This window comes from Cyprinodon tularosa, unplaced genomic scaffold (genome assembly GCF_016077235.1).
Source record: "Cyprinodon tularosa strain WSP-4 unplaced genomic scaffold, ASM1607723v1 ctg991, whole genome shotgun sequence".
NCBI classification, from domain to species: domain Eukaryota; kingdom Metazoa; phylum Chordata; class Actinopteri; order Cyprinodontiformes; family Cyprinodontidae; genus Cyprinodon; species Cyprinodon tularosa.
Window position 1 is genome coordinate 80,621 of NW_024039775.1, and position 25,398 is coordinate 106,018.

General features: G+C 45.1%; 1 protein-coding gene across 3 annotated transcripts in view; it reads right to left on the reverse strand.

Annotated features, from left to right (window-relative positions):
• Positions 1-5,086: 5,086 nt before the first annotated feature.
• The window catches only part of LOC119777228, a 32,378-nt gene continuing 12,066 nt past the window's right edge, over positions 5,087-25,398 (reverse strand). For 2 of the 3 annotated variants that reach the window (XM_038276053.1, XM_038276055.1), the window contains 14 exons: positions 25,204-25,365; positions 19,669-19,727; positions 19,462-19,482; positions 16,385-16,626; positions 16,244-16,305; positions 15,930-16,179; positions 13,437-15,790; positions 13,146-13,365; positions 9,972-10,182; positions 9,382-9,570; positions 9,087-9,300; positions 7,559-7,638; positions 6,798-6,843; positions 5,087-6,340 (listed from right to left, as the gene is read on the reverse strand). In XM_038276053.1, coding sequence (XP_038131981.1) covers positions 6,810-6,843; positions 7,559-7,638; positions 9,087-9,300; positions 9,382-9,570; positions 9,972-10,182; positions 13,146-13,365; positions 13,437-15,790; positions 15,930-16,179; positions 16,244-16,305; positions 16,385-16,626; positions 19,462-19,482; positions 19,669-19,727; positions 25,204-25,365 — 4,098 coding nt within the window. In that variant the 3' untranslated portion in view covers positions 5,087-6,340; positions 6,798-6,809. The remainder of the gene's footprint in view (positions 6,341-6,797; positions 6,844-7,558; positions 7,639-9,086; positions 9,301-9,381; positions 9,571-9,971; positions 10,183-13,145; positions 13,366-13,436; positions 15,791-15,929; positions 16,180-16,243; positions 16,306-16,384; positions 16,627-19,461; positions 19,483-19,668; positions 19,728-25,203; positions 25,366-25,398) is intronic. The other variant, XM_038276054.1, reaches the window with a different exon arrangement.

A 25,398-nucleotide genomic window follows, 5' to 3' on the forward strand; every position in this document is an offset into this window, starting at 1 on the left:
GTCACTGCTATTGGAATAGGAAACTGTTCTCCTCCATCATTCTGCAGGCAGTTTGTGACCATCAGGGCCGCTTCATCGACACGTACGTGGGCTGGCCGGGGTCGGTGCATGACTCCAGAGTGCTCCGGAACAGCCCACTGTACAGGCAGGCCATCTACCCTCCTCCGGGCCACTTCATCTTGGCAGATGGTGGGTACCCGTGTCTCCAACACCCACTCCCCCTCATCACTCCTTTCAAGCGGCCGGTACATGGTGTGGGAGCCCTGCGCTTTAACAGCCATCATTCCAGGGCACGCTCAATCATAGAGCGTGCCCTGGAATGATGAAGACGAGGTTCAGGGCCATCTTCCTCCAAGCGCTGGAGGAAGATGGCCGCCTTCTTTTTCTCTCTTCTTCTTCTTCTTCTGCTTCTTTTTCTTCAACTAAAAAAAAAAAAAAAAAGAAGCGCGCAAAGCACCTTGGGAAATCTAGTGGGAGGCGAGGCCACTAAGGACGGTAGCGATGCATCCTCAGAATTCGGGGCAAAGGAGGACACATTTTGAGGCTGCATTTTAAGCGTCCTCAGAATTTTTGCCAAATGGGACGGCCTCCGCGCAGCGTTGTGACGTCACCGGCCTCAAAATGCGTCCTACCAAGTATGCAGCCTGCGAATTGAGACGCAGCCTATGTAGGGGCAGTGATAGCCATGCTAACTATAAAGTGGCGGTGGTATCCATGCTAACTATGTAGGGGCAGTGATAGCCATGCCAGTCCAGGGACTGACTGCAGTTCTACTGTAAGGTTTCTTGGTCAAGATCAATGATAGGTGTACCTGGCATGGAACAACCAGACCATGAATATTGCTTCAGGTTAATACACTATATTCTTTAGGCTATGTATGCTTTCAAATAAAAATATCCACCATCACCATAATAATTTTTTTACAACTCAAGTACTGCATATACATATATTCATATACATATATATTAGTGATGTTATGAGATGAGCCGAGGCTTCGAGGCGTGTGTCAAATAATGGAGGGGGCGTTTCCCCGAAGCGCGAGTCGAGGCATGATTCATTTAGAGGAGGGGCCAAAATGGATGACGTCCGAGGCCTCGCTACCGTGAAACCGTGTGACCGCTTAAGGAAGTGGTTCGAGAAGCGCAAGAATCTTGACAGGAATCTGAACAGCCTCAGTGTTCAGTCAAGATGTGGGTGTTTGGAGGAGAGATGCTCTCAGCTGGATAAAGTTTGGATAGATTCTAAGAATAGATTGGTTGGAAAAACAACCAATCTAGTTGCTTAAAGCTAATTTGGTCAGAATAAACAATGTAATGATCAGAATTTGAGCAAACCACCGGACAAAGCCAGTGTTAACACTTAAGTGTTAACGAGTATTTTCTCGTAGCTACAGTTGCCTACATAGGTGGCGTCATCCGTAAGACAGGCTGTCACTCTAGAGGTTCATGGTTCAAGACCTGTCTTTGGCTTTTGAAAGCTGCAATTAAACTAAATTGTTTTGGCTGATGAGACTAATTTGCATTGTTTTGCCCGAGTAAAAATATAGATTGGGTAAATTAGGTCGGTTTAGCCAAAAGATTGACACATCTTCCAACCTGATTAAAACCAAAAAACGTGGAAAAACTAACACCTTTCATTTTGCTCATCATTGCCCAATTTGCACAAACACTGTCACTGTCTGCTTGAGTTTATTAATTATTAACCACCTTAAATGATTGTTCTAAGAAATTTTACACTTAAAACTTACAAAAAAATTATTATACACACCAACCATTAACAATTTCAAGGGAACTTAAAAGGGGGGAAAAAAGAAAAACATTTGCAAAAAAATCAGATTTTATTACCAACTGTAGTTCTGCTCTCCACCAGTAGGTGGCGACATGTTCACATGAAGCCTCATGAACTGTGGGGATCGTTGAAGCAATTTGGCCAAACGGTTCAATAAGGCTTCATCTCAGCATAACTAATAGATACACACACTGTTAAGAAGCAATAAGATTTTCTGTAATGTTCAGGTTCTAGGATGTGTGTGTCTATATGATCCTTTTGTTTTTTTGAATTGTTTGTTACCTTTGTGGGTGTTTCCTTTTTAGAAGCCATCTTGGAACCTTACTAAGAAGGAGGCCCGCCTCCAACCCAGCTCTCTTATAGAGGGAGCTATGATGGCTGAACTTTGATTGGCTGAGGGTAAATTGAGAAGGCGGGGATACCAGGAAATAGGTGGACTGCTGGCTGTAGATAAGAGGCCTGATGGGAAAGCTGCCATTTTGTTCTAGGTATAACCATGCTGTGATGATAGAGAGCTAATAAATCATCTTCTGTTTTTGCTCCAACCGACTCTGCTGAATGTTTCCTTCCTCGCCTCTCAGTTTAACACAGACATTTATATTAGAGCGGCTCAATTCATTGAGGGATTACATTGATTCATCTATGAGTGCTGATTCAGCGATTTAATGAAATATCTGTGAAATGTGTTAAAGCAGCTTCAGGATCACATTCCCTTTGTTTACTGTTTGACTGACCTATTAGTTTATTTATTTATCATTGATGACATTAATGAAGGAAGTGGCCTCAGCAGATCTGAATTCATTTCTAACTTTGTGTTTTATTGCATGTTGAGGCGAGGAAGGTTAGATTTCCATGTTCTGCTGACAGATGATGAGTAGAACTTCTTTAATTTCTGTATCTGGATAAAATGAAAGGAAATTATCTCATTTTTATCGAACTTGTTTTAAAATTCCTTTTTTATTATAACCTGTTCTGATGTTTTCATATTAAATGCAATGAAACACATGAAAACTGCAGCGAACGCCGACCACCTTCACTGCAGAGGAGGACAACCATCCATCATTCATCCATCCATCCATCCTTCATCCATCCATCCATCCTTCATTCATCCATCCATCCATCCTTCATCCATCCATCCTTCATCCATCCATCCATCCATCCATCCTTCATCCATCCATCCATCCTTCATCCATCCATCCATCCTTCATCCATCCATCCATCCATCCATCCATCCTTCATCCATCCATCCATCCATCCATCCATCCTTCATCCATCCATCCATCCATCCATCCTTCATCCATCCATCCATCCTTCATCCATCCATCCATCATTCATCCATCCATCCATCCTTCATCCATCCATCCATCCTTCATTCATCCATCCATCCATCCTTCATCCATCCATCCATCCTTCATCCATCCATCCTTCATCCATCCATCCATCCATCCATCCTTCATCCATCCATCCATCCTTCATCCATCCATCCATCCTTCATTCATCCATCCATCCATCCTTCATCCATCCATCCATCCTTCATCCATCCATCCTTCATCCATCCATCCATCCTTCATCCATCCATCCTTCATCCATCCATCCATCCACCATCCATCCATCCATCCTTCATCCATCCATCCATCCTTCATCCATCCATCCATCCTTCATTCATCCATCCATCCATCCTTCATCCATCCATCCACCATCCATCCATCCTTCATCCATCCATCCATCCTTCATCCATCCATCCATCCTTCATCCATCCATCCTTCATCCATCCATCCATCCTTCATCCATCCATCCTTCATCCATCCATCCATCCTTCATCCATCCATCATCCATCCATCCTTCATCCATCCATCCATCCTTCATCCATCCATCATCCATCCATCCACCATCCATCCATCCATCCTTCATCCATCCTTCATCCATCCATCTTTCATCCATCCATCCTTCATCCATCCATCCATCATCCATCCAACATCCATCCAGCATCCATCCATCCATCATCCATCCATCCATTCATCCAACATCCATCCTTCATCCATCCAACATCCATCCATCATCCATCCATCCTTCATCCATCCATCCACCATCCATCCATCCTTCATCCATCCATCCATCCTTCATCCATCCATCCATCCTTCATCCATCCATCCTTCATCCATCCATCCATCCTTCATCCATCCATCCTTCATCCATCCATCCATCCTTCATCCATCCATCATCCATCCATCCTTCATCCATCCATCCATCCTTCATCCATCCATCATCCATCCATCCACCATCCATCCATCCATCCTTCACCCATCCTTCATCCATCCATCTTTCATCCATCCATCCTTCATCCATCCATCCATCATCCATCCAACATCCATCCAGCATCCATCCATCCATCATCCATCCATCCATTCATCCAACATCCATCCTTCATCCATCCAACATCCATCCATCATTCATCCATCCTTCATCCATCCATCCATTCATCCATCCATCATCCATCCATCCATTCATCCAACATCCATCCAGCATCCATCCATCCATCAATTCATCCATCATTCATCCATCCTTCATCCATCCATCCATCATCCATCCATCCATTCATCCAACATCCATCCATCATTCATCCATCCTTTATCCATTCATCCACCATCCATCCATCATCCATCCATCCTTCATCCATCCACCGTCACTCCACCCATCCATCCTTCATCCATCCACCGTCCCATCACCCATCCATCCTTTATCCATTCATCCACCATCCATCCATCATCCATCCATCCTTCATCCATCCACCATCCCTCCATCCATCATTCATCCATCCTTCATCCATCCATCCACCATCCATCCATCATCCATCCATCCTTCATCCATCCACCATCCATCCATCCATCCTTCATCCATCCATCCATCATCCATCCATCCTTCATCCATCCACCGTCACTACACCCATCCTTCATCCATCCATCCATCCATCATCCATCCAGCCATCCATCCACCATCCATCCATCATTCATCTGTCCTTTATCCATCCATCATCCACCCATCCACCATCCATCCATCCGCAATCCACCATCCATCCACCATCCATCCATCCATCATCCATTCATCCATCCATGCATGTTTTGGTCATTTAAAGTTTTACTTGCGCCGTCATCAGGTTGTCATGGCGATGAGCTATAAACCTGCTACCTGTCAGTTTGGTCCCATTCTTCTAGATAACAGCAGCCTTTGATCTTTATAATCTATACATGTCCTGGTTTCAAGCATTTTAGCTGTTTAACAAACAAACACCACCTAATGCTGTAATAGAAAGTCAGCATTTTATTTTAGAAAAGTTTGACAAGTCCACCTCCCATGCCTACAGTAAGTCTGCACAGAGGTGAGCCATGAAAACAGGATTGAAATCACGGAAACATCAATATTTAAACATTAGAAAACACCCAACTAATTCAGGAAGGGATGCAGGTAACACCTGGAATCTCTAAACAGCACAAAAACATTGAACCATCAGGTGAGAATGGAAGGATCTAAACCTGCAGGTTCATTCAGAACAAAACACAACAAGTAGAGAAAGTAGAAAAACATCCTGGAATCATCATCTGCATTTAACTCAATCACATCAAGATACTTCCTCTTCAGAAAAACGTAATTTCCAGTCCGAATCGTGTGTCTGATGAAGGTCATAACGACCGAAACGTTACATTCAGAAATCCTTGAAGGAGAGCCATGCGGGGTGCGCCAACTTTTTTGGGAAATCTGTGACCAAGCCCTCTGAGGACACGCCCTCTGTGAACCAGGTGGTACTTTCCAGAAGCTAACCAATACCGTCAAACTGTCCGCAGAGGTCTGAGAAAAGCTTGTTATGGTGTTAGATACATTTTTACTCAGAGGCTTTTCTCTCACTGAAGCAGTTAAAGTCGTTTCTTGGATAAACCATCAGATCTGGAGGATCAAGATGATACAGATCCAGAATAAACCTAAACATTCATGAAGCTATAGAAAGACTTTAGGGCCAACTGGTTCTAAGGGACAATAGTCTCTGAAAAGACAAAAACAAACTACACTCATCCTTTTATGGAGTCAGAGTTCAGATCTTCCTCTGATAGAGAAATGTAAACATTGATGAACAGTTTGCAGAAGAAATAAAATAGCAGGTTTTTGGTTTTCATATAATATCCCAAAAGATCTAAGAGAGCAGTGAAGGCACCAGGGGGAGAAACACTGCTGGGTTTCATCAGCAAAGTGGAAACCAGAAAGCCGGGATAAACCCAGAAACACTGAAACTCAAGCTGAAGATGAAGCTAAGCTTATGAGAGGGAGGAACTCAGGAACGATCAAAGATTAGAAACACAAATATTCCTCGAAATCAACGTTTCATAATAAAAAAAACATGAAACTAAATTGAAAGTTAAAGTTCACTTCAAGCGCAAATAATCAAATAGTTCTTAAAAAACAAACTCCAACATCCGTCAGCATCTGGTCGCCTTCAGCTCCAGCTCAGCCAACGGCAGCAGCATCATCGTAAACTAGTTTCTTCTGCAGGTAATGTTGGTTTCTGTGGGGAAACAACAGAGTTAAAACCTTCATGTTTCTTTGAAAATACATTTTATCACATAACAAACCAGGCTGAGCTGGAAAAAAACAACCTCCTGAGGTCTGAACTCATTATCCTACTTTGCCTACAGTCAATAGAAGCTTAGCTCAGAGGGTGGCGGTGGAAAAGCATCCTGGACAAGCCCCCAAACATGGTACATTCCATGCTCTGTGCTGCTACATGGTTCAATGTCCTGTGGATTTCTACACCTCTGGTGAGTGAAAACGCTGCTGAGTTGGTCAGCTGGTTTTATATTGATAGACACAGCTGGTTCATTTCAGATTTACAAACTGCTTTTTCTCACAATTTGAAGCATTATGTGGAGAAAACATTAGATCTGTTTCTAGTTTCTGCTGTTGTAGTGAAATCTGGTGGTTTTAACAGTGATGTGGTTAAATAATAGCAGGTATGCAGGTACCTGGAGGCCAGGTTACGTCGTAGAGCTTCCTCTCCTTTCCAGGAATCTACGCCATCAACAGGAAAAACAGGATTAGTTTGCTGCTTTTTGCTGTTTTCATGCAGAAACACAAGTAGAGGATGGATGGAGCGAAGATGTCAGGTTGGGTTAGTTGATGAGTGGAAGACTGAGGATCTCCATACCCTCTGCTGCTTCAACAGTTTACAATAAAACCAAAAACCTGGTGGAGTTCAGTTGCTCTCTGAATCCAATGATTTGATTTCTCTCACGTTTTGTTGTCATTCATCAGGATGTTCAGCAGATATTCAACATTATTATCATTTTCTTTAGATGTTGCAGCTATTAGCTCTGCTAAGGAGCTCATGTTTTCATCAGCATCTGTTTGTCTAGTTCCAAAATAACAAAAAAAGTTAAGAACCGATGTTGATAATATTTTCATCAGATGTGAAACAAGCTTTTCCATTTTGGTGATGATCCAGATCATGTGTGAGTTTTAGCTAAAGTTCTGCTTGATGGAGGTCTTTCTGCTTCCAAGCTTCAGTCTTAAGACTCTGCTAATAGTTAGATTTTATTTTTTTTCTCTCTAACACTTGAACAGCTTAGACCTGCCTAATAAATAAAACTACTTCTGGTTTTATTATTTATTAAGACAGCTTTTAAGTTATTTAACAAACATTTTCTATAGTAAACATTCAAATATTATCCCTACCTGTTCAGCAAAGGTTAGAAAACTTTATTTTGAACATTTAAGGAGGACTCACACTTGTGTCTGCCTGACAAACTCTGCAAAGCGTTGATCTCTGGAGCACAGCTCGATTATTCTGAGACGCTCCTGGATCTCCTGCAGAGAGGTCAAAGGTCATGTTCTGAGATCAAGTTTACATAAGAGCAAAATACTGATCAGCATAGTACAAACATCCTGCTGAGCCTGAAAATGTCTGAGCCAAAGAAAGGTCACAGCATTGGGTCGGCTAAGCCTGGAGAGTCCAAATCCCTCCATTAAAGTAAGAAAGTAGAGCCAGAGCTCCAGGAGGAGGTGAAGACCGCCGGCTTATCAGCGCCCTCTGGAGGAAGGAGCCACAGAGGAAACCAAATACCCAACCTCAGGATGGAGGTTCAGGTGGAGGAAACTGAATTCTGACTCAGTCCTTCCTTTCTGTTCTGACTCTTAAAGGAGGCGGTCCCATTTCCCTGCTGCTCCTGGTCCTCCTGGTCCTCCTGCTGCTCCTGGTCCTCCTGCTGCTCCTGGTCCTCCCTGCTCTGTCCCTGCTTTGCTGTTTCTAGGCTTCATTTCACCTGAACTCAAAAAATGGAACCGGTCAGCTGGTCTCTAAATGCAATTGATCAAATGTTCTAAACTGGCAGACTGGGAAAAGGGGACCAGTCCCATCCTGCTGGGACATACTTGATGGGAAACACCATGGACTCCTGGAAGGCTTGGAGGATGGTTTGTTTCACAACGCCGTCACTGGAGGATATCAAAGATGTGTGGATATTTGGATTTATGATACTCAGATTTCTCCTGTTTGGATTTAGAGGATACCTGATGTATCTTTAATTACAGAGGATTGATCAGGCTGCCAGCAGCGGTTGATGACCTCACAGAGGCTGTGAACGAGCAGCTGAGCCGTATGCTGGGTGCGATCGAACGCAGGCTGGCTGCGGTGGTTGAACTAAAAGGTGAGATCAGATATTATCTTGGATGTGCACGCTCGCTTTAAGGCGGAAAATCTCAACACATTTGGAAAATTGGACTCGCCACGAAGAGCCAGCAAGAAAAGACTCAAAGCTGACTGAAATTGAGCAGCCTGCTCTCAAAACAATGAGGGTTATTCTGGATTCGACCTCAACCTGATCAAATCTCCCTGGGATGTTATGGCTGAAGGACGAGAACTGCCCCCCCCCCCCTCCCCTACCTATGCCCAGAACTGTTGATAAACGTCGGCAGCCATTAGAACGCGCCAAAGGCCATGTTTTGCGGCACGTATGGCCTCAGTAAGCCGTCCCTCTCAAACCCCCCCCACCCCAATGCATGTGATGCTTGTACTGAAACTGAAATCTTGATTGCAATGTAAATTGTAGTTGACAATAAAGAAATTGATTGATTAATTGATTGAGGAAAGGTGGAGGAAACCAACCCCCTCCTCTGAGTCAAACATCTCATCTCTAAACAAAGACATTTACAGCCTAGAGGTAATATTTTAACTGTCAGTTACTTTATTAAATACTTTCCAATCTTTATTAGAGGCACGTCTCTCCACCTACTGAGGGATTCCACAGGGAGGTTACCTCTTTAGACAGGGTTGGGTTTTGGCTGATGGTGACTATTTCTTCTCTGTTCAGGACTGAAGAGCTGTACTGGGGCTGGGTTGAGTCACGGCACTGGTGGTACTGGGGCAGGCCGTCGTCATAGCGACGGTAGTACTGAGAGGTAACTGGGTCGCTCTCAAACATTGGGTTGAACTTTGTGGCTCGCTCCAAAGTTGGAAGACTCTCATGCCGTCTAAACAGGGAGAAGATCAACGTTTGATTTCAGGGAAAATGTCAGATTAAATTAGCTGCTAAAATCCAGAGTTGGGTCCACCTTAGCGGGTCCTCTGTGTCTTCGCCATCATACTGTTCTCTGAGGGTTCTGGCCAGGAAGAAGATGATCCCACCAGCCACCAACAGGAAACCAGCTACCGAGGCGATAGCGATGCCCACCACCAACGGCTCTGAGACATACTCCTCACAGTGCTCCCCGCGGTACCACCAGTTCTCCCCAACTCGACACCTGCAGCCAAGAACAGGACTTGGACTCGTTCAAGTATTCCCTCATAGATCCACTTCTGCTTAGACGCCTTTTAATCCAAATACAATCGTTTGAAATCCTGAGTTTCAGTTAGACTAGATATCCATTCTATACTAGAACAGATCCACAGGAGTCATACTTTATAAAATACTATCTGTAAACTATTACTACTATCTGTACTACTATATCTACAATCACAGGTATTAACCAGATGAAATGAGAAAATATCCCTCATTTTATTTCTTCATTTTTTATGCTAAAAGATGTAAATTGCTAATAATGTAAATAAGATTCAAATAAACACTGAGTGGTAGAAAGCTCTAAAGAACAGCGTTAACATGACCACTGTAAGGTGTTTCCTTTTGACCGACCCCCCCTTCTACCTGCAGATGGCGCCCTTTCCAGAAATGATGTCACATTTGCCATCATTGAGGCAGAAGTCATGTTGGACGTCACAGATGCTCTGACACGGCAAGCCGTCGATGCTTATGTAGCCTGGGTCACACACGCACTCCGCCTCCCCCGACCACTGATTCACCTTACACCTGGAGAACTCGTTACAGGCCTGGAACTTACAGGGATCGGCCCGCTCACCTGGCAGAGAAAGACACCATCACAGGAATGCAGAGAAGCACATTCAGGCTTTGCCAAGTGATGAACGTTGCAAACTGCAGCAGTTAAACCAACAACAGCTCAGAGACGGCGCTGGAAACTCAACCTAAACTTGGACAACGACACCACCCCGTTAGCAGGCCTTTCAGAAAGTCTATGATGTGAACAGTAAACATTCAGTATCACTAATTTCTAAATAATCAGCAGTATTTGCTCCACCTTCATGGCTTTCAACCTCATCTTTTGTTTATCACCGCTGTCAGACAGACAATCTGCTCATTAATGGACGCAACCAAACCAGTTTGTGTGACTAACATTAGATCACTGTAGATCACGCCCACTTATTGCCCACTTCCTTTAGATCACGCCCACTTATTGCCCACTTCCTCTAGATCACGCCCACTTATTGCCCACTTCCTCTAGATCACGCCCACTTATTGCCCACTTCCTCTAGATCACGCCCACTTATGGCCCACTTCCTCTAGATCACGCCCACTTATGAACCACTTCCTCAAATCACGCCCACTTATTGCCCACTTCCTCTAGATCACGCCCACTTATTGCCCACTTCCTCTAGATCACGCCCACTTATGAACCACTTCCTCAAATCACGCCCACTTATTGCCCACTTCCTCTAGATCACGCCCACTTATTGCCCACTTCCTCTAGATCACGCCCACTTATTGCCCACTTCCTCTAGATCACGCCCACTTATTGCCCACTTCCTCTAGATCACGCCCACTTATTGCCCACTTCCTCTAGATCACGCCCACTTATTGCCCACTTCCTGTAGATCACGCCCACTTATTGCCCACTTCCTGTAGATCACGCCCACTTATTGCCCACTTCCTGTAGATCACGCCCACTTATTGCCCACTTCCTGTAGATCACGCCCACTTATTGCCCACTTCCTGTAGATCAGGCCCACTTATTGCCCACTTCCTGTAGATCACGCCCACTTATTGCCCACTTCCTGTAGATCAGGCCCACTTATTGCCCACTTCCTGTAGATCAGGCCCACTTATTGCCCACTTCCTGTAGATCAGGCCCACTTATTGCCCACTTCCTGTAGATCAGGCCCACTTATTGCCCACTTCCTGTAGATCACGCCCACTTATTGCCCACTTCCTGTAGATCACGCCCACTTATTGCCCACTTCCTGTAGATCACGCCCACTTATTGCCCACTTCCTGTAGATCAGGCCCACTTATTGCCCACTTCCTGTAGATCAGGCCCACTTATTGCCCACTTCCTGTAGATCACGCCCACTTATTGCCCACTTCCTGTAGATCACGCCCACTTATTGCCCACTTCCTCTAGATCACGCCCACTTATGGCCCACTTCCTCTAGATCACGCCCACTTATGAACCACTTCCTCAAATCACGCCCACTTATTGCCCACTTCCTCTAGATCACGCCCACTTATTGCCCACTTCCTCTAGATCACGCCCACTTATTGCCCACTTCCTCTAGATCACGCCCACTTATTGCCCACTTCCTCTAGATCACGCCCACTTATTGCCCACTTCCTCTAGATCACACCCACTTATTGCCCACTTCCTCTAGATCACGCCCACTTATTGCCCACTTCCTCTAGATCACGCCCACTTATTGCCCACTTCCTCTAGATCACGCCCACTTATTGCCCACTTCCTGTAGATCACGCCCACTTATTGCCCACTTCCTGTAGATCACGCCCACTTATTGCCCACTTCCTGTAGATCAGGCCCACTTATTGCCCACTTCCTGTAGATCAGGCCCACTTATTGCCCACTTCCTGTAGATCAGGCCCACTTATTGCCCACTTCCTGTAGATCACGCCCACTTATTGCCCACTTCCTGTAGATCAGGCCCACTTATTGCCCACTTCCTGTAGATCAGGCCCACTTATTGCCCACTTCCTGTAGATCACGCCCACTTATTGCCCACTTCCTGTAGATCACGCCCACTTATTGCCCACTTCCTCTAGATCACGCCCACTTATGGCCCACTTCCTCTAGATCACGCCCACTTATGAACCACTTCCTCAAATCACAGAGAGAGCAGCGCAGATGTAAAGTGATTATGAGGAGTTCAGACCCCAGTGAGTCACTGCTGTAGATTAGGTTGATAAGTCAGGAGCTCCTGAAAGTGGCTCAGACAGATTAAGACAGATTAAGGCGCGGTCGCTCTGCATAAATATGTCTTAGTCCAACAGGTAAAAACATTTTACTTTCATGCCCAGATCCTCCTGCTTCACCTGCAGGTGAGACTGTCAGCTGTACCAGTTTTCCGCCACCGGGAGCAGTACAGTAAACCCAGCCAGTGTGTGGTTATCCAGCTAGGAACCTGCCGGTGGTCTCAGGAACTAACTGCAGTTGCTCAGGCCTGCTGTAGTTCTCCTCTCAGTGTTTAACGGGGAACCTTTATGGTGTCCAGCTAAGCTTCTGACGGGATTAAAGCTCTATAGAGCTTTTTCTTTATGATTCAACACAACTTCTCCTAGTTTAAAATCACACTTCCTCCCAAACGGCTCAGTGTCCCTAAAACCAATGAACCAATAAACAAAAGGAAGCGTCATACGACTCTAGTGATCCTCTGAAGCCTCACAGAGGACAACAGCTTGGGTTCAGGCAGATGGAGACAAACAAACATGATGTGGACCTTTGCAGTGAGTCAGTTGCCCTGCAGCGGCTCACGTTCCTCCCAGACAGATTATCAAAGGTATTAGTTCAGATCCAAAGAGGTGAAAGGGCGCCTGAGGCGCTGCACAAACAGAATGGAAAACCTGAATGCCCGCCTGCTGCTGCTGCTCACATTAGACAGACTGAAGCCAAAGAACCAAATGATTAAAGTTCCTACAGAACAAACCGACCGATCAAAGACCGACAGTAAAGCCGCCGCTGGACGATCCGTAACCAAACACTGAACTCTAGTCCACAGAACTAGGGAAACCCGGTCCTACCGGATTCAACATCCAGGGAGTACTTGTCGATGGCCAGGTTCATGGTGTGGTAGGCTGTGTTAGCAAAGTCCTCCAGGATCAGGTAGATGATGTTGGTCACCTCTTGGGGAACTGGTTTACCAAAACGCATCCTGCTGTTTACCACAATGCTGCCGTTTCTGAAGTTGAGGATCTCCAGGTTTTGGAAGTTGTTCAGATTGGACTGGAGGTATGGAACAAGCTGTTTGGTGAAGAAAACAACAAGTTATTAAATGAAAATGTTCACTGGAAACTTCTTCTCTAACTTCTCACCAGTTGAAGGAACCGTTGCTCTAGAGTTTTATACTCAGATGAGCTTTTGTTGAAGAGGTCCATGGAGAAGGCCATGTTGGTCACCCTCAGGCTGAAGAAGACTGTCAGAGCTCTGCCGGGTCTGGCAGGTAGAAGGTCTGAGCCATGAGCTTCACTGGAGAAGCCACTGCTTTCCCCATCCGCCTCCCCAGTGCCGTACTGGAACACATCGATGCTGACATCAATGCTGGGCAGGTGTTGGAAAGGCTGGAGGTCCACCATAGAAGAAGTCTCATTGATTTTGGGCTGAGATGGAAGGACGGCGCCTACTTCTTCTCTGGAAGGTTCTACTGCCTCTCGAGAATATTCCTCTTCCTCCTGTAAAGATGTTGCTTCTCCAGAAGGTTCCGTCTCCCTAGAAAGTTCTGGTTTTCCCTCAGATGGTTCTTCCAGCCCTACTGGAGGATCAGTTCCTCTATGTGAAGATTCCTCCACTTTCTCCCCCTTCTGAGCTGCATCTCCTTGTTCCGCAGGCTCTACTTCTCCTCCAGAAGGTCCAACATCTCCTCTGGAAGGTTCTGTGTTTCTTCCTGAAGTTGTTTCTCCAAAATGTCCCAATTCTATTTCTGAAGGCAATATTTTTACTTCTGGAGGACCAAGTTCTCCTAAAGATTCTTCTTCTTCGCTCCCAAATCCTTCCATGGTTCCTGGTGAGGGTTTGACCTCAGCTCCCAGCGTCACCTCTTTAGGTCCAGAGGTGTCTCCTTCCGTTCCTGGAGTAGACTCTTCCACAGACGAAGGCGTCTCTTCAACGTCTCTTTGGTTAGATTCATCTTCATGGTTTTCTCTCCGTCTTAAAGAGTCTAGATCCTCCTGAGGTCGTTTTTCTCCATTAGAAGTTTCAGCTTTTTCTCTCAATGTTTCAGCTTTCATTTCTGAGGATTCTTTCTTGGTTTCAGCTCCATTCGGTTTGATGTGAACTTCTAGAGCGTGAGCCTCCTCCAGAGGTCCAGCTTTGTCTGTCAGAGGTTCTGTTTCAGCTTGTAACCCTCCAGAAGATTCTATTTCCTGATCCAAAGGTTTTACTAATTCTCCAATAGGTTCAGTTTTCTCTGCTTCCTCCCAGGTAGGTTCTGCTTTAGCAGCCAGAACGTCTTCTAGGGTTGTTCCCGGGTGTAGGTCTGGAGATGAAGGCCCCCCCCCAGAATCAGCTGCAGCTGTTGTTTTAATAAGCACACCCACTAATGTTGACTCTTCAGTGACCTCCTCCTGGTTTGGAAGCTGGTGGGGAAACAGATCTTCATCTTCTGGTACTGAATCAGACACTCGAGTGAAAGGAGACTCCCTCTCAGGTGAGATTACGCTGCTGGGCTTTGAGGCTGCAGCTGAACTTGGGATTAGGGTTGCTGAGGTTGCTGTGACGACAATGACTTCATCCACAACCAGGTCCTGGTCTAGGGTTTGGGTTGAAGGGACTTCAGGTTTTAGGTGAGCAGAGTCTAAACTCTGCTCACCTAAAATCTCCATCCCCTTTGGGTCCGATGCTTCAACCAGGACTTCCAGCTCTGCTGGTTTAGGAGTGACTTCCCTGACTGCTACTACTTGCTCTTCAACAGACGGTGCAGCTGCAGTTTGGCTCTCTGCTAAATCACCTTCAGTCTTCATGTCTGGAGTGACCTGGGTTGGTTCCAGGTCAACCATAAAATCCACCAAAGTCTCTGACTCTCTGTGGGTTTGCTCCACCTTTGCAGTGGACTGTGGATGCTGGATGGTAGAACCTGCAGGTTCAGGAGAAGCAGTGATGATTACTGAGAAGGTCTGTGGCTCCAGCAGAGAGGAATCCCCATGGAGACCAGATGCTTCCACTGTTTGCCCAGAAAGCTCTGCTGTCATGGTTTCCTGAGTTAAGGCTAAAGGAACCGGAGCTGTGGTCCAGCCCTGCGTCACCACAGCTTCCTTCAGAGAAGGTTTCTCTGTGGGTTTATTCAAAGCAGATTCTTCAGAGGTGGTCGCCGCTAAAACAGCAGTTTCCTGCGTTAGAAACAAATCAGCAGCTTCCGTGTTTGCTGGTTCCACAGCAGGTAAGTCATCGTCTGGATCCAGTTCCAAGTCTGGTGGCGGTAAAACTTCATGACTTCTTTCATAAGTGACATCGGACGCTAATGAAGCCTCCAAAGCCCAGAGGTAAGAATCCTGAGCGTCTCCTGAGAATCCAGACCCAGAGCCGTGGTCCAATGTGGGCGATTCAGCTAAAGGTGGCCTGCTGACTGCAGGGGGACCTTCTGGAGCAACCGTCTGGTCTTCCAGCTGCTGGTCATCTGCAGCGTGGGGGGGGGTGGTGAGGAGGAATCCTTCATCTTCAATGTTTCCAGTATCTGTAAAGCAGACAAACATGGAATCCATCAACTTCATATTCAGGCCTCTATGAGCTGTAAAGACCTGAATTTGATCTACGCAAAACATGGCGGCTCTGCCCCTTCTCTAGATCTATAGATCTAGACATGCTGTTCCCACCTTCTACAGACTCACTGAATTTAGTCACTGGCTCCAGGTGGACTGTCTTCTCCTGGACTCCGGCGGTCTGTGGAGGGGTGGTGCTTTCATCCAATAAGAAGACGTCATTTTCACTGAGCAGCGCAGGCTGTGGACCTTTCCACTGGTCCAAGGCGTCCAACAAGAAGTCTTCCTTCTTCAGGAAAACTTCACTGGACTCTGCCTCATGGGTGGGAGCATCGGGAGGCTTCTCTGCAGCCAGGATGTTATCCTGAAAAGATTCAGCTTCTGTAACCTGAGTTCATCGTCACCATAGTTCAATATGTTCTACTCACCATGTTCTCATAGGAATCCGCTGGTTTGCTGGTAGGTTTCTCAGCCGGCGCCACGTTCCCTGCTTCAGAGACACAATCATTTCGCATTGAGGAAAGAAGCAAAGACAAAGCTGTGAAATATTGACCAAAGAGCCACAGCACCATTTCCCAGGAAGTCCAAGCTGCTGTTGGTTAGGAAGTTGTCTTTGTGCAGCGCCTCTGTGATGAAGTTACGGAAATCTGTGATGGTGTAGATGACGGTGGGCTGCTCCGCAGCTCCCACATAGTTCCTCTCCACCAGGTTGTTCTGCAGCGTGATGAAGTCTCGCGTGTCGCTTGAGATCCCGTCACTGTCCAGTTCCACCTCCAAAATAACAGCATAGTGCACCTGGACCACCAGACCTCTGAGGGGAGGCGAGGACACAAAGCATCCAACCAATCAGAACTTAGGAAGACAAAATGCTTCATGTGGAATTAAAGTTAGGAGAAAGCTGGACGTGCATCAATCAGCATTTCTGGACGTGCAGACAGGAAAGCAACTAGTTAGCTGGTTAGTCAGTCCTACCTTACATTACAAACTTTGCCTCCTCACTCACCAGTGCATACATGGAACTGCCCCGGCTTACCTCAAGGAACTCCTCACACCTCACACCGCCTCCAGAACCCTCCGCTCCACCACCTCCACCCACCGACTGCACCAGCCAAGAGTCAAGCTTTGCACAATGGGAGATAGGGCCTTCCAGGCAGTTGCCCCACAACTCTGGAATGGCCTCCCAGAGTCCCTTAGGGTCCCACAGAGTGTGGAGGCGTTCAAGAAAGGCCTCAAGACATTTTTATTTAAAAAAGCCTTTGAACATTAGTTAGTACTTTATCTGTGTGGTTTTATGGTTATTTTACTGTTTTGTTTTTACTACGCATGTTATTTTATTGTAATGTCTCATTTTAACTATGTATACTGTTTTTATTGTACGGTTTTGTTTTAACTATGAATTTTGTAGCACTTTGAGATTTTTTTTTAAATGTAAAGTGCAATACAAATAAAATGTATTATTATTATTATTACCTGGTCAGAATGAAACACTGAAGGAATGATGGCTGCACGTCCTCTGTCCGACCCTCTGACATGTCCTCTGTCCGATCCTCTGACATGTCCTCTATCAGACTCTCTGACACGTCCTCTATCAGACTCTCTGACATGTCCTCTATCAGACTCTCTGACACGTCCTCTATCAGACTCTCTGACATGTCCTCTATCAGACTCTCTGACATGTCCTCTATCAGACTCTCTGACACGTCCTCTGTCCGACCCTCTGACATGTCCTCTATCAGACTCTCTGACATGTCCTCTATCAGACTCTCTGACATGTCCTCTATCAGACTCTCTGACATGTCCTCTATCAGACTCTCTGACACGTCCTCTATCAGACTCTCTGACACGTCCTCTATCAGACTCTCTGACACGTCCTCTATCAGACTCTCTGACACGTCCTCTGTCCGACCCTCTGACACGTCCTCTATCAGACTCTCTGACATGTCCTCTATCAGACTCTCTGACACGTCCTCTGTCCGACCCTCTGACATGTCCTCTATCAGACTCTCTGACATGTCCTCTATCAGACTCTCTGACACGTCCTCTATCAGACTCTCTGACACGTCCTCTGTCCGACCCTCTGACACGTCCTCTATCAGACTCTCTGACATGTCCTCTATCAGACTCTGACATGTCCTCTATCAGACTCTGACATGTCCTCTATCAGACACTCTGACATGTCCTCTGTCAGACTCTGACATGTCCTCTATCAGACTCTCTGACACGTCCTCTATCAGACACTCTGACATGTCCTCTATCAGACTCTGACATGTCCTCTATCAGACACTCTGACATGTCCTCTATCAGACTCTCTGACATGTCCTCTATCAGACTCTGACATGTCCTCTATCAGACTCTCTGACACATCCTCTATCAGACACTCTGACATGTCCTCTATCAGACTCTCTGACACGTCCTCTATCAGACTCTCTGACATGTCCTCTATCAGACACTCTGACATGTCCTCTATCAGACACTCTGACATGTCCTCTATCAGACTCTGACATGTCCTCTATCAGACACTCTGACATGTCCTCTATCAGACTCTCTGACATGTCCTCTATCAGACTCTGACATGTCCTCTATCAGACACTCTGACATGTCCTCTATCAGACTCTGACATGTCCTCTATCAGACTCTCTGACATGTCCTCTATCAGACTCTGACATGTCCTCTATCAGACTCTGACATGTCCTCTGTCAGACACTCTGACATGTCCTCTGTCAGACTCTCTGACATGTCCTCTATCAGACTCTGACATGTCCTCTGTCAGACACTCTGACATGTCCTCTGTCAGACACTCTGACATGTCCTCTATCAGACTCTCTGATCTCAGCCTATGTTCTTATCTTAAAACTGTTCCTTTTACATGTTTTGTTATTGAATATGAAGAGAAGTTAAAGAAAGCCTGGTGACCTCATGGAAGGTCTGTAAAGCGGTTTGAAGGAGCAGCGAGTTTGTTAAAAAGGCTTTAAGGTAATCCTGCAACAGCTGCAGGTGGCCGCCGGCCGACTTATCCCACTTAAGAGCTGATCGACCATCAATAAGGACATTAAGCAGAAGAAGAGCAGCAGAGAGGTTATTTAATACGACAGGTGGGAGACGGATGTCCAACATTCAGTAAACCAGAACTGTGATCCCTGGGGAACAATGGTGGCACAAGGGTTAGGCATGCAACCCATGTACACAGGTCTAAGTCCTGGTTGCAGATGTCTCCTGTTTAAGTCCTGAACTTCTCTTTAACCCCTTTTCTGTTTGCTTTTCAGATTAAAACACTAGTTCCTAGAAAGGAAACAACTCTAATCCCAGTAACATCGGATCAGTTTTCTGCAAACACCAAAGGATCAGAGCAGCTCCATGTTGATGAGGAGCTTCAAGGACATTTCAGAAGTCTTGTAGTTTCCTCTATCTGAGTCTAGTTCCAGGCTGAACCATCTCCTTGGTGGTTTATGCTTTCACAGCCAGCTGGAATCATTAATGCTCAGCCTGGAAGCCTAGTGAGACGTTGGGGTAGGCTGCATCTAATCCTTGTGCAGATGTGAAAACAGTCCCAGAAAGTAGGGAGCCTCAGCGGCTGCAGGGTTACAGCTCAGACTACCCCAGCTGAGCTGAACAGTGAAAAAGGAATTTAATAAAAGCAGAAACTTACCGCTCAAGGTCCTTCTGAGGCCTGGAAAAGCAAACAAAACAAATTATTGACCATCAGAAACCAGACAAACACTCACAATGTGGAGCATTTCAGGTTAGTTATTTCTAAGGTCAGTTTGCTTTAAGATCCATAGTTTGCCATTTAAGCAAAGATGGTCTCTGAAGACGTCTAACAGATCAGTTGGTATCCAAGTCAATGAAACAGTACCTGAAGTCAATAATGGCCACGTTCTTGAAGCCTGGCACCCCCCCAAAGGCATCTTCAACCTGTCATAATAAAGGAGAGAGCCGTTTGAATGCAGGTCTCTACAGTTGACTGTCCTTTCAGCAGAAGGGTGGTCAATTATGGGAGAAACTATCTTGGTCGACTCATTCGGGTCACGTCTGTCACTTTAGGGTCTAATGTGCGTTGAGGCATTTTTTTTTTTGGTGAACTGGTACAAAGTAATTTACAATGAATCGTTTGTGATTCACAGACTAAAGTAAAGATGCCTTTAATCTATCTGGTCATCCAGGAGGAGAGAATGAGACTGATAACCCTGAACCAGTCTAACCAGATCATCTGTGTCTCAGTAAAGTGACCTGAGACTTGCTTCAGAAATTAACTCTACTTAGTCAATTTCTTCTATTCAATGACTACCAGGATATTTGTCTCGACATACACTATATTGCCAAAAGTATTTGCTCACCTGCCTTGACTCACATATGAGCTTAAGTGACATCCCGTTCCTAATCCATAGGGTTCAATATGACGTCGGTTCACCCTTTGCAGCTAGAACAGCTTCAACTCTTCTGGGAAGGCTGTCCACAAGGTTTAGGAGTGTGTTTATGGGAATTTTTGACCATTCTTCCAGAAGCGCATTTGTGAGGTCGCACACTGATGTTGGACGAGAAGGCCTGGCTCTCAGTCTCCGCTCTAATTCATCCCAAAGGTGTTCTATCGGGTTGAGGTCAGGACTCTGTGCAGGCCAGTCAAGTTCATCCACACCAGACTCTGTCATCCATGTCTTTATGGACCTTGCTTTGTGCACTGGTGCACAGTCATGTTGGAAGAGGAAGGGGCCAGCTCCAAACTGTTCCCACAAAGTTGGGAGCATGGAATTGTCCAAAATGTCTTGGTATGCTGAAGCATTCAGAGTTCCTTTCACTGGAACTAAGGGGCCAAGCCCAGCTCCTGAAAAACAACCCCACACCATAATCCCCCCTCCACCAAACTTTACACTTGGCACAATGCAGTCAGACAAGTACCGTTCTCCTGGCAACCGCCAAACCCAGACCCGTCCATCAGATTGCCAGATGGAGAAGCGCGATTCGTCACTCCAGAGAACGCGTCTCCACTGCTCTAGAGTCCAGTGGCGGCGTGCTTTACACCACCGCATCCGACGCTTTGCATTGCACTTGGTGATGTATGGCTTGGATGCAGCTGCTCGCCCATGGAAACCCATTCCATGAAGCTCTCTGCGCACTGTTCTTGAGCTACATGAAGTTTGGAGGTCTGTAGTGATTGACTCTGCAGAAAGTTGGCGACCTCTTCGCACTATGCGCGTCAGCATCCGCTGACCCCGCTCCGTCAGTTTACGTGGCCTACCACTTCGTGGCTGAGTTGCTGTCGTTCCCAAACACTTCCATTTTCTTATAATACAGCTGACAGTTGACTGTGGAATATTTAGGAGCGAGGAAATTTCACGACTGGATTTGTTGCACAGGTGGCATCCTATCACAGTTCCCCGCTGGAATTCACTGAGCTCCTGAGAGCGACCCATTCTTTCACAAATGTTTGTAAAAACAGTCTGCATGCCTAGGTGCTTGAATTTATACACCTGTGGCCATGGAAGTGATTGGAACACCTGATTCCAATAATTTGGATGGGTGAGCAAATACTTTTGGCAATATAGTGTATCTGGACAAAAGCAGGAGATGAGAATCTGTGTGAAAGAAGGTAAAGTGAAGCAAAGACCTTCTGAGTAAACTGGGTCAAACCTGATGCACAAATCCTTCATTAAAAATTAGAAACAGGTTTTGGGGTCTGTGGCCCGTGGCTGCCCTCCACTTCTTCTGCTGATTCTATTAGCAAAGTTATCCACTTCTATTCCCTCATTAAAGAGCCTGACCCTGACTTCCAAACCATAAACTGGTTTCCCACGTCACTGAAATGGATCAGAGCCCAAAAACCTCCCAGTGGAGCGAGAACACACCGGTGCTCTGCTCTGCTTTCCTGGCAGCGCTGCTTTTTCCATCAGCTCGAGGTGAGTCATCACTCGTATACATCTGATCCCTGCTGCAGCCACTGCGGCTCGTACGGCTGCACTAGTGAAGTCCACAACAAACTGAGCTGTAAAGCATGAAGATGCTTGAAGCGTGAAACTCAGACGAGGCTTTTAAACCGGAGCCAAATCCTTGACTCTGCATTTTAAGGGAAAACCACAAGCGAGTCTGTTCTGAACTCACTGAGTGTTGTGGATGTCAGGGAGAGGAATAAAGATAAGAGGAAGCAGTGATTCAAACGATAACAAGTCAAGGCAAACTGGACCAATCATCTTCATCAGGCGTTGATATCAACAGTTTAAAGTCCTGAAACCAGCAGGAGGAAACAGGGCTGTGGCTACAGACATGAGTCTGTGGATGCTCCACGGATTTATAACTGGATGGTCCCACTTTGGATGGTGCAGCTCTTCTTTCTAGGAATCTGGCCACATTTATTAGTCCTCCAAAACCCTGACCACCCAGGGTGCAGACCAGGAAGCAGAGTCCTAGTTTAACAGACCTCTCTGCAGCTTCTCTACTGTTACCCACTCTTTACTCCATCCAGACAGTGTCTAATTAAAGTTAAAAGAACTCCAAATTTGGGAGAAAATTTAAACAATTAAATGTGTTCTTTTAACATAAGATCTCTTTCCTCTAAAAGTCTGCTAAATAATGACTTGATTTGTGATAATCTTTGATTGATTTATGTTTCATTGATTTATGTTGCCTTACAGAAACCTGGCTGCAGCAAGATGATTATGTGAGCATTAATGAGGCAACTCCTTCAAACTATTTAAATTTTATTATAAAGTATGTCTGATTCTGAGTTCACATCCCCAGAAGTTCTGGGTGAGGAGGAGGAGGAGCAACAATCTTCCAGTCTGACTTACTGATTACTCCCAAAACAGTTAATACCTACAACTCTTTTGAACATTTAACCCTTAATTTCCCTGATCCAAATTTCAAGGCAAGAAAACCTCTTCTTTTTGTAACTTTGTATCGTCCACCAGGTCCTTACTCTGAATTTTTAGATGAGTTTTCAGAGTTCCTTTCTGATTTGGTATTAAATACTGACAGGGTCATCATAGTGGGAGATTTTAACATCCATGCTGACATTGAAGGCGATAGCTTAAGAGCAGCCTTTAATGCTATCTTAGACACTATTGGCTTTGTTCAAAATGTGAATAGTCCCACACATTCTCATCTTCATACTTTGGATCTTGTGCTGACATACGGCATAGAATGTGAAGAAATAACAGTATTTCCTCACAACCCTGTCCTCTCTGACCACTTTCTAATAACCTTCAGGTTTACTTTAACAGAGTTCTCCTCCCCCAAAAGAAAGTTCAATTTTAGTAGATCATTATCAAATAGAGCAGTTATACATTTTAAAGAATCTGCTTCACTTTCTCTCTCCTCTGTGTCACTGAGCAGTGCTGCAGAGTGCAAAAGCTTAGCTTATTCCCCTTCACAGGTTGATGATTTTGTTGATGGGGTTGCTAGTTCTCTGCGTACTGCCTTAGACAACGCAGCTCCTTTGAAAATGAAAAACATTGAAAATATAAAGCTTGCTCCTTGGTTTAATGCAGAGCTGCGTACTTTGAAGCAAAATGCTAGGAAACCGGAGAGAAAATATCGCTCCACAGGCCTGCGGGAGTCCTTCCTAGTCTGGAAAAATAGTTTACTGCTGTATAAGAGGACCCTTTGTAAAGCAAGAGCAGCATACTTCTCCTCATTAATAGAGGAGAATAAGAATAATCCTAGATTTCTTTTTAATACAGTTGCCAAACTCACCCAGAGCCATAGCTCTGTTGAACCGTCCATTCCACCTGCTCTTAGCAGGAATTATTTTATGGGATTCTTTATAAATAAGATTGATCTTATTAAAAATAAGATCATTAGCACTCCTCTATCCGCGATTGTACCTGAGGTAGTCATGGAATCTGAACCGGGTTTAGACTGCTTTGATCCAGTTGAACTTTCTGAATTAGCAAAATTATTGTCTTCATCTAAGCCTTCAACTTGTATGTTAGATCCAGTTCCAACCAGGTTATTTAAGGAGGTATTCCCTTTGATCTCCTCCTCCATTCTAGATGTGATTAATCCATCTCTGTTACAGGGATATGTACCAAAGGCTTTTAAGGTTGCTGGAATTAAACCTCTGCTTAAGAAACCGTCTCTTGACCCAGATGACTTGGTCAATTATAGACCTATATCCAATCTTCCTTTCTGATCTAAAATTCTTGAGAAAGTAGTTGCCAAACAAGTTTGCGATCACTTCCACCATAATGAACTTTTTGAAGAGTTTCAGTCTGACTTTCACCAGCTGGCTCATCATAGCACTGAAACAGCTCTGGTGAAAGTCACTAATGATATTCTCATGGCCTCAGATAATGGACTTGTATCTGTGCTCGTCCTGTTGGATCTCAGTGCTGCATTTGATCCAGTTGATCATAATATTCTTTTAGAAAGACTTGAATATTTTGTTGAAATTAAAGGAACAGCTCTAGACTGGTTTAAATCTGATCTATCTGATCGATTTCAGTTTGTTCATGTTAATGATAGATCTTCAACACGCTCAAAGGTTACCTGTGGAGTACCACAGGGATCAGTGCTAGGACCAATTCTCTTTACTTTATACATGCTCCCAATCGGTAGAGTTATTAGACAGCATGGGATTAATTTCCACTGTTATGCTGATGATACCCAGCTATATCTGTCTATAATCCAGATGAAGCTAACCCATTACATAGATTACAGGCATGTCTGAAGACAGAAAAACCTGGATGACTCTTAACTTTCTGCTTCTGAATGCAGACAAAACAGAAGTTATAGTCTTTGGACCAGAGTCTCTGAAAAAGAAGCTGATTAGTCAGTCACTTCATTTGGATGGGATTAAACTGATTTCAGATAATAAAGTAAAAAATCTTGGTGTTGTTTTTGATTAGGACCTGTCATTTAAATCCCAGATCAAAGAGGTTTCTAGAATTTCCTTCTTTCATCTGAGGAATATTGCAAAAATGAGCAATCTCCTGTCCAGGGGTGATGCTGAGAAACTAGTCCATGCATTTGTTACTTCAAGGCTGGACTATTGTAATTCTTTACTATCAGGAAGTCCACAAACTGTAGTTAAAAGCCTTCAGCTGATCCAAAATGCTGCAGCAAGAGTTCTGATGAAAATGAAAAAGAGAGATCATATCTCTCCTATCCTGGCTTCTCTTCATTGGCTTCCTGTTAAATCCAGAATAGAATTTAAAATCCTCCTTCTCAGATATAAAGCCTTAAATGGCCAAGCTCCATCTCATATCAGAGATGAAAACATGAAAACTGGCTCAGAGCTCGTTTGATTAACTGTTTCTTTTCCAGACAGGAAAACCTGTGGAGAATCTTTCTCATAATGGGCCTGAAGTGTAAAGATGGAAGTATGTCCAACTGAAACCACCATATCCACAACAACCCCTAACTGAAGAGCTCCAGATGCTCTTTGGTTGACGCTCACCTTTCGCGTGAACTGTCTGGCCAGCTGTTGGTACTCGAAGCTGCTTGGGTCTCTCAGAGCATTGTTGTAGGTTTCTCCTTTTAGCTTGATGCGTAGCTCAACCATATGGTCCCTTAGAGTCTGCGAGGGTCGAAACAGTGTCTCAACTATCTCATTGCCCATCTAAGAATAAAAAAGATACAAAAATATTCACCT